Raw genomic sequence first — 9842 nt, 5'->3', positions numbered from 1 at the left:
AATGCTTCGTTTTTTGATTGGCAACGTTTGATATGCTTTTGTGATCGATGTTTGTTCAAATTTGTTGTAATAATAGTTGTATTTTCCATTAGTTTTTATTGCTATACTATTTTTCAGATTAATTTGCAATTCAGTTTAGTTTCAGTTTAATTTGCTACAGTACCAAAACAACAAAAAAGTGGCACTTCCAAAATACTTATGGACTGCACTGTACATAGAGAGGTGCCCCACTGTGGTTTGATCCCTGTCCCTTTGCCCTGGCAGCGATTTGTTTCGTAGGTGCCCTCTTCGATTGCACTCTGCCCTACCCCACTCTCGACACACACAGCCCACCCAAGCTACCGCAAAAATCATTTTAATTGCATTGCAATTGCATTTTTCCCACGGCGCGCAGGAACTGGCGTCGTAGGCTATGCATGGCAAATTGTGGTCACTCACTCACTCACTCATGAAGGACATTTGAGGGACATTTTGTGGGACGCATGCGCAGGTGGTGCCAGCTAAAATATGTCTGTGGAAGTGAGTTGCGCTGTGGGTCTGGACGGTTCCGTGCTTGTTCTTGTTACTGGCTCATATGGTTACTTGTTCACAACCATTGCTCATCTCCTGGAAGTTGGGGGCTTTCTATAGTATGGATGTGCTTTGTCAGAAGGATATCTGAAAATAGGTAGCAAAGGAAATATTTCAAACTTTGTTTTGATCCTTAAATTCCGAGGTATGATCCTGAGGAAGGGAAGAGACAGTTCCCTAGGAAACAGCACTCAACACAAGTGATAATAAACAGCTGTGAATGCAGTACAAGCAATGCTCTGAGTTACTCCTAATTGGAGTATATACTTTCCTTTCAAAAGAAACCGTTATCAAGGGTGTAATCATACAAAAGCAGCCCCTTTCTTTACCCTGCCCACAATCCTCTCTGTTACATGCATACGTTTCTGCACAGGAAGATATTACATTAAATCACTTATAACCCTTAAGGATACAACGGGCAGGCTTATAATAGCTATCAGAATAAACTGTCCACTCCAATCCTTTTTGGATTTGTTTCTTCCCCCTTTGGTTTGGTTGAGTTTAAACCTCATAAAGCTATCATATACTGTAGGAATCTTTTTGTATAAAATGGACATTCCATGATTTAGGAGTCTTGGAGACAAAAACATTGCCATCTGTTTTAACTTTTAGGGGTGGTAGTGGACATTCTGTGACTCAGTCTAATAAGAATAAATAGAAAGAAGGGAGAGAACAAAACAGAAAAGGTTCACACAAATTTTGTGGAATGATCTAATTCGGAGCTTTGTAGATATGGAGCAGGACAGTGGAGATAATTCAGTGTTTATTGGCAGCCAGCAATGACAAACTGGACTAGGTGACTGATCCCTTTTGTGGTCTTTTATAAAATCTTACCCTACTTAGAGATTTTTTGAGTGGTGGATAATACACATTTTGAGCTGTTAAACAGATAGTAAAAATGCAATTGTGAGGAGGCAAGACTCTGACAAGAATTTTGCTACCTTTGAAATATAGAAAGTGGCTTAGTTTAACAATATTTTGTAGTTGAAAAGGCTTACAGTGAGTGCTTGTTTTTCAAGAGCAACATCTGGTTGTAATATAACCTATATGTTCTAAAACCTTATTTTAAGGTAAAGAAATGCCATACGCATTAATGACTTTTTACTTCTACCTGCAACCAAGAAGCACTCATGTTTCTTCAGAGATTAAAATAAAAAATCTTTGCATCCTATTTATATTATTAAAGGCATACTATGCAAGATTTTTTACTTTGAAAATATTATAAAAATGACCACACTAAGGCATATCTATGATGCACTGGCAATCTCCATCTTTACACACTTTCACTATATTCATGCAACTTTACCTGTATTTGTTATTCTAAAATGTGTTTTAGACGTTTCTGGGTGTGTGCTTTTTTCTGTGTAGGAACGTGACAGAGCCTGTGGTTTGGGATGAGATTTCAGTGGAGTGTTTGCAGCTAGCTAGTTAGATACAGCCAAGATAAAGCAAAGCAAAAAGACAAGCTGACAGGGCTCATTCAAGAACTAGAGTTAACCTTGGAATTTCTTTTCCTCGGTGGCGTTACCTGAAGTTCACCAAGCAGATGAAATGTGACATGGAGTTGACTTGTTTTCTGTTGGTCCTGTAAGTGACATTACTTTTAGCTATCCAGCTAGCTACATTAGATAGGCTACATTACTTGGGGAGAATTGACAGGGTAGAAGATGGAGGAGGTGGACGATTGTAAACATAGGACCACAGCAAGGCAAAAAAAACCTGCATAGTACGCCTTTAAGACATGTTATGAGTCTCACCACTGGCAAAACCCCCTTGGTTTGGCTGAGGCACACATTGAGTATCTGCATAATATCTTCATTGAGGTAGAAAAAGACCTTCCAAATGACGTACGCGAGGTCTGTAGGAAGGAAGCCGAAATTTAGAAGCAGGACTTAGTGGAACTCCACTCTAGAGTTCCCTTTCATAAAAAAAACCCAAGGAAATTTCTTTCAGCTGCACTAACTGAAAATGGTTTAATATGTATGGTTTCAACCCATAATAGTGCTCTCAGTAACAACACCTTTTAGAAGTTTTATTATTAATGGTGTCAAATCCTGAACTTATCTGGAAAAGGACCAGCGCACAAACATAGTTGTGGGGCGACATAGCTCAGGAGGTAAGACCGATTGTCTGGCAGTCGGAGGGTTGCCGGTTCAAACCCCACCATGGACGTGTCGAAGTGTCCTTGAGCAAGACACCTAACCCCTAACTGCTCTGGTGAATGAGAGGCATCAATTGTAAAGCGCTTTGGATAAAAGCACTATATAAATGCAGTCCATGAAACTTTTAACAATAGTGGTGAGGACATGGAGGAAATGAAAAGCAGTTTTACCCAGGTTGAGGTGTAGGTGGCAGTATCATCCTGCAAAAGACGTTATTCAGGGAAGCTAAGACATGAAGTGAGACCTGAGTGTCAGGGAAAGAGAGGAAAAGCAAAGTATCATCAGCAAGGAAATCGAACGAGAAACCATTGGAGAAGATGTGACACCCAAGAAATTGCATATTTCCTGAGACCCTTCATGAAAAAGTTATGACATAGTACAAGTGTCTTCAATGTTGCAGTGAAAATATTTGCAAAAATATAGTTTATTTAATTTTTATTGAATGTCCCTGTAGTGCATGTTTCAGCATAGTAGAATATATGTTTGTTGAGATTAAGACCAGAGACTCATGCCCCCCCCCCCGCCCCAGCTGATATGTGTTCTGAGTTAAAATATAGTGCATATGTGGTGTGCGCCCTGGTACAGTGTGCTGTAGATCTGCGCTCTGGTGCAGTCTACTGCAGGTCTGCTCCATGGTACAGTGTACTGCAGATCTCCCTGCTCCCTGGTACTGCGTACTGCAGGTCTGCTCCATGGTACAGTGTACTGCAGATCTCCCTGCTCCCTAGTGCAGTCTACTACAGATCTGCAGCCTGGTGTAATGTACTGTGGCTCATGCAGACTACTTACTGGAGTCCTCTTCTGTATAATTTAAGATTGTGATTGGCTGGACACACACCAGGGTGTGAATCCATTATTTAGAGAAGATAACCTGCTAAATATTTCATTTTCTCTGTAAATTTGTGGTTAGACCACCTCATGGATTGATTCAAATCTCATGTCAGGAACAAAAAGACAAAAAAAAAAAAAAACTCTTTGATACGCAGGGCATATTATCATCATAACAGCCCAACGCAACCCAACTTGTAGGCTATCTACTGTAATCAGTATGATTGTGTGCCAGCTCCCTGTAAATTCAGGAAGTGCTGTTTATCTGGCCTTGTTTTGTCTTAGCATGTTTGGTGTGCGGTGCTGAGCGTTAAGCTTAATTTCCTGTGGCAGAGGGTTGGCCCTCCCCTTCCAGCGCTGTCTGCATAGAGAGGAACTGAGGAGACTGTCAGCATCCTGTCACAAGGTCTCTGGTAGAAAGTGAACCTGTGCAGCATTAATCTGTTGCTTTATAACGGAAAGGGACGTGCACATCTCCCCACAGAATGGTAAGGGATATGCTTTTTTTGCTTGTGTGATGTGTGTTTAGTATTACAAACTGTTTCTCCATGTAGCAGAGGGTAGCCCGTGAAAAAGGGGTGGCTCGTTGGTGTCTCCCGCTCCACCCCCCAACCCCTCCTCCCCCCCCCCCTCCCGCCTTTTGCATTTCATAATGTGCTGCAAAAACTGCTCAAGCATGTGGCACTAATATGCATCAAGAGCTGCTCTCTGTTTCTGCTTTTGCTGAGAGAAAAACACTAGAGTTTTATTTTGCCTTCCTTCAGAATAAGGAGATGTGGGCTCAGTCAAACATCTGAGATATGCAACATGTTGTAATTTCTTGTGCTGCTTGGCCAAAAATCATCAAGAACTGGACAAAGCCAACACATGTGGTAATCCAGTGTGTGAGTTTCATCATTTCTGCACAGGAAACACTAAAAATATTTAGCCATTATTCCTTTGTCTCCATACAATAATACGTAAAATCATACTTCCAATGAGTTATGATTAGTCAACAATAATTCCTCATCATGAATACCCTTAAGAATTCATATTTTTAGTCACCAAATTCCTCCATTATTTTTGTAGGGCTTTTTTCAGGTGTCTAAATAACTGTTATGAAAAGGCACATGCAGTACATATGACACTATGTTACAGTCTATTAGCACATTCACAAACTAAAGGTGGAATACATACAGTTATTTGCAGGTACAAAGTTTAGATTTGTTGAAACCTTTCTCATACTATGACATAGTGTAATATATGACCCTAGTGTAATTTTTAAAAGTTTTAAGTTCAACCTTTTCGAAAAAAGTTCAGTTTTAAATGTTTCCATGTTTTAATAAGACTTGCCTAACATAATGTTGAATGGCTTAAGTTAGCTTTGCAAGGAGGCGTATATAAAGATAATTGGGGGCCAGCCATTTTCTGGTTTTAATACTCAGTGTGACGCTGCTTTTGCAGTCTTTAACAAGGTACTTCACATTGATTGCTTCAGTAATGCAAACAGATACCATCTAAATAGATAAGGGTATGTGCTGAGCAATGACCTGGGAAGTCTAGGGGTGTGAAATGAAATCTATGGCTGGTTGATCACAAATTACAAACCCTAAACTACAAATGGACTGCCTGCATTTTAGGATATGGAAAAGTGTCAACATTAATTATCAGTTAACTTACGCTTTAGTCAGATGAAATGTCTATGGGAGAAATGTGAAATAACTTCACCCCCAAAAAAAATTCAAGTTACAGTCATAATTAGTTCAACGTTTGGGCTTTACAACAGAAATATAGTGGAGCAGCAGTATGGGGGTGACTGGACACAGGGGTAAATTGCAAAGCTCTGTGGAGTAATGGTTAGCACATCAGAGAAGTGGTTAGCTCTGTACAGTAATGCTTGGCACTGCATTATTATTATTATTATAATATGTAAAGATTTTCACATTCAAGACACAGTTATAAACAATGTTATTAAAAAAATGCAGTGTGTTTTGAGCTTGCTGGACATCTGAAGAAAAGCTAAGAAATAAAAGATTTAATATGTCAAAGCACACCCCATCCGCATCTGAGAATGACTGTTTATCTCTATCTTTCCTGCTTCAGTCTGACTCACTGGTGGTGTGTGAAGTGGATGAAACTCTGAAAGAGAAACTGAAAAGATTCCGTTTTCGCAAAGAGACCAACAATGCAGCCATCCTCAGTGAGTAAAAACTACAGCCCCCACAACCACATACTGGGTGATATGCCCCACAGCTATATGTGCTCTACAGTTAACTACATACAATCAACAAGTTAATTCATAATGTATTACCACTACTTATCATATAAAGTTATTTGGGATGGTTGCAACCTTTACCACCACATAGCACAATTTCTCTATACACTCTGTCATATAGGACTATATTAGATTAGCTCTCTGTCGTATAACACTATATTATGTCTGATTTACGCTTTGCCGTATAACACTATATTATATTATATTAGCTCTCTGCCATAGAACAATATAGAGTGGCTCCACAGACACATATTAAGTTTATTGTTGGACTAAATTGAACTTTGTACAGAGAATCTCCATTCAAAATTGAATTTAGCCTAGGACTCAGCCTAATCTGTGTCCGCGATACTGGCACTACATCGTATTAGATTAGCTCTCTGCCATGTAATTATCAGTGGCATTGTGGTATATGTGACGGAGTATGACCTCCTAGAAGCAAATGGCATTGCATCACAGTGGATATTGGTTTGGCGCGATAAGATATGATGATGATAATTGTGGTACATCACCAAAAAGACATGTAAGGCCCATTTATAATCAGTTCACATTAAGTACTGGAACCAGTGGTGCTACTGGATTTTAATTTTTACCAGTATGAAAGTTAATGAGGGTCAGGGGAGTCAGGGTGCAATCTACTCATTTATACTTTTATTTGCCGACGCAAAGCCCCGCTGGAAAGCAGCACTAAAGCAGAAACACAGGAGCAAAGACAAGGGGGACTGCCAGAAACAAAACAGGCAGAAACACTGTTAATGGGAATTGGCAAAGAAATATGCAACTAAATGAAAGTTTAAAAGGTGACAGCACATTTACTAATTCAAGATAATTATAATTTCATCATAATTTCATGATTTCTTGATAATTTCAGTGAAAATTGATAAGGAGAAACAGATGGTGATCCTGGAAGAAGAATATGACGTATGTTTCTTTCATCTTTTCAAAGTATTTCTTGCCCCACAGTATATAATTACATGGCAGGCCAATCAATATAATTTTTTAATCACAATAGAAAATCCAGTTTACCATTGCCATAACTTATTTGAAAAACAAGATGAAAATGGAAGTGATAACATGGCTTCATGGGCAAGTGAACAAAACTGCTTACTGCCCAAGAAAGTTTGGTATTATTGTTCATAGACCTTTGTGAATATGTTCATTTCCAATTTTGAAAAATGTCATGTTGTCAGCTGTCAGCTGACAGGCCATCGCCTCATTGCCTCTAATGGAAATGTATGATCAAATTTGAAATCAAATATATGACATAAATTTGTTTTTTAAAGAATCACATTCAATTTAATTTACCTGCATTAGTTTTTAAAAACTTTTATATAAATGTGATTTCATGAAAAAAAAACAGTACCATATAAGATGTAAGAAAGAACTGTAATCCTCAAATTAATACTGTCCTCAGACTGACAGCACAGTGGATATTTTGAAATGCACACTGTGGTGTCTATTTAAAATAATATTGAAAGCGTGTACTATAAAAAGCAAAAATATGTATATACACACACAGCCGCATGTATGAAGGGGTAAATAATTAATATGTTTATTAAGATATGCAAAATGTTGAAATATATTTGAGCCGGTTTCTTGTTCTTCCCGTTTTAGGATATTTCTCTGGATGATCTGAGAAATGAGCTGCCAGAACGACAGCCCAGATATCCTTCCTGCTCCCACACATTTCTCCACTACTAACTGAACTCAAAAGCTACAATGTCAAAATCCTTGTCACCAGGTTTTTCCCCAACTCTCTTTAAATCACTTTGACCGGGACCACAAAAAAGGGGGAAACTCTTTTTTTTTTCTTACAAGATGCCTGAAAATGCATATTTAGACTACTATATTTACTGCGTTGAGTGGGGTTTGATGAATTTCCAGGTGGAACATGATTGTTCTGGATAATACATGGCTATTAATGCATAGTAAAGGCAGTTTACTGTGACATATCCTGTTAGTACAATCTTGCCAACGTATTAATATCATGAAAATACAGTAATATGACATTTTAGTATTTACAAATGAAACCCAGGGAACAGGTGTGTTTAGCCAGTGCAACCACACAAATACCAAGGCCAGTAGTGTCAAAGACCAAGGTCAGCAGCTTTTACCACCCATTTCTCATTCCTTTACATCTTGCTACAAAATATTTATTTCACTATAACACTATAACTGGGAATCATTCAGAAATAGATTTTACTGGCAGTGCTTTCTTGTATCAATGTGGTTTCAAGCTAACTGTAACCAGTGAGCAGCTATCAAACTCTTGAGCATTAGGGCCTGAGAATAACACCCTGGTTCTGGAGCGGTACTGAAGTCTTGTGGTAATTGGCCCCTAACGGAGAGTTCCTTGACGCTTCTCCACATTCATAGTCTACAGCTACAAGTACGTGCATGGGGACGGCAGAGTGTCCTACCCGCTTTGCTTCATTTTCTGCAGTCCTGTGGGTAAGCACTGCCACCTATTCAAACACACACCACATCCTCAACCAACAAACCCCGCAAACACAAACAAGTGTAAAGAGGGCTGACTTACTGTGCTCTTGTATGTCAGCACCTGCCTGCTTTTTACTTCAAAATAATGTTCTGTCCTAGCACCCCTACATTGGCTCCCAGTTTAAGCCAGATTTGATTTTAAGGTGCTTTTACTTTCGATATAAAATACTGCATGGATTTTGTCATATCCCATGAGAGAGATAGGGAATTTGGTTTCTGTAAAAATGACGGATGATTGACATCTACAAAAAATTAGTCAGGTCCTGATAATGATGAAAAAACTTTTAAAGCACATATCCCATTTGGCAATATAGTAACAAATTCAAATTGCTATATTCTCACACCAGAGCTTAAGTAAATAAATCACATTCAGTGTTGTATGAGAATCAGTATTTAGATTATTGTTGATGTAAGCTCTTCTGTTACACAGTTCTGAGCTGATACCAAATAATGGAGACATTTCATACATTAGCTGTGATAAAGACAGTGCCATCAGATGTACACAGTGTGTTAGGCTAGCCTAAGTTAAAATGCTGTCCCTACACAGGTGAACTTAAGTTTAACTACTGGTGTCTCATTTAGCCAAGTAATGCCAAGATCAGTAATGCAATGTACATTACAGTCTCTGCAGTAATCACTCTGATTCAGAATAAAATAAAATCACTATGGAATGCATTCCATTTCTGGACCATCCAATAATTTGGGTTCAAAAGCAGCTGGTGAATATTAACTGACGCACTCGTGATGGAAGCACTCAGGAAGCACAGCACAGGGTCTAAGCAAACTTGTTGACGAACAAGCCTCTGCAGTCAATCCAGGCCAGACGATGTCACAAATAATCAAAAGCGGTCACTTTCAGGGAAACAAATTTCATATCGCACACGTTATTATTTTTGAAAGTTTTTAATTTGAATTAATTGTACTTTAATCATCCCAACATTGGCACTGTGTGACCTTTGAACCCAGTGTGTATCCCTCCCTAACAGGCTGCAAGCCGGAGCAGCAGATGATGTACGCGGGCAGCAAGAACCGGCTGGTGCAGATCGCTGAGCTCACCAAGGTAACGGACGCACCGGGTTTTACAGGGTGTATAATGCCCAGCCCATCAATAAGTAATGGCAACAGGAACCATTTTGCCTCCCCAAAACAGCAAATAGCCATTAAGGAGGCAATACATCACTGTGGCCCACAGTAGGACAGGCGTAAAAACTCTCTCTGCTCCTAACGCTGTGTCGATCTCTCTTTCCCAGGTGTTTGAGACGCGAAACGCTGACGACCTGTCAGAGGAATGGCTGAAAGAGAAACTGGCTTTCTTCCGCTAAAGATGTTAATGACACAAGATCACCTTCAGGGAATTCTCACAACCCAGAGTACCGGCTGCCAGGAAAGTAAAATAAAGAAATAAAGAAAACCGGCGTAAGAATGTTCTTCTGATGAGTAGTAAAAAGTGGAAATTTCCCCCTGCAATAAAAAGCATGGATGCATCTTTGACCAATGTGTAAGCCTGGGCAAATGGACCTTTCCCCAGCCGG

At 39.3% G+C, this 9842-nt stretch overlaps 1 protein-coding gene across 1 annotated transcript; it reads left to right on the top strand.

The window, feature by feature from the left end:
* Positions 1 to 3895: 3895 nt before the first annotated feature.
* On the top strand, positions 3896 to 9801 carry gmfg (glia maturation factor, gamma). The gene is made up of 7 exons (XM_035385483.1): positions 3896 to 4048; positions 5643 to 5739; positions 6683 to 6732; positions 7426 to 7475; positions 8180 to 8262; positions 9297 to 9370; positions 9561 to 9801. The coding sequence occupies exons 1-7, from the start codon at positions 4046 to 4048 to the stop codon at positions 9630 to 9632; spliced, it is 429 nt and encodes a 142-aa protein (XP_035241374.1). The 5' UTR covers positions 3896 to 4045; the 3' UTR covers positions 9633 to 9801.
* The last annotated feature ends 41 nt before the right edge of the window (positions 9802 to 9842 follow it).

Source organism: Anguilla anguilla, chromosome 12 (assembly GCF_013347855.1).
Source record: "Anguilla anguilla isolate fAngAng1 chromosome 12, fAngAng1.pri, whole genome shotgun sequence".
Classification (NCBI taxonomy): Eukaryota; Metazoa; Chordata; class Actinopteri; order Anguilliformes; family Anguillidae; genus Anguilla; species Anguilla anguilla.
Note: the sequence above shows the minus strand (reverse complement) of the source record. Positions and strands in the feature narration are given on the sequence as shown.

Coding starts and splice junctions, on each gene's coding strand:
- gmfg (XM_035385483.1), top strand. Junction 7,476..8,179: donor CTGCCAGAACGACAGCCCAG/ATATCCTTCCTG, acceptor ACGCTTCTCCAC/ATTCATAGTCTACAGCTACA. Junction 8,263..9,296: donor CATTTTCTGCAGTCCTGTGG/GTAAGCACTGCC, acceptor CCTCCCTAACAG/GCTGCAAGCCGGAGCAGCAG.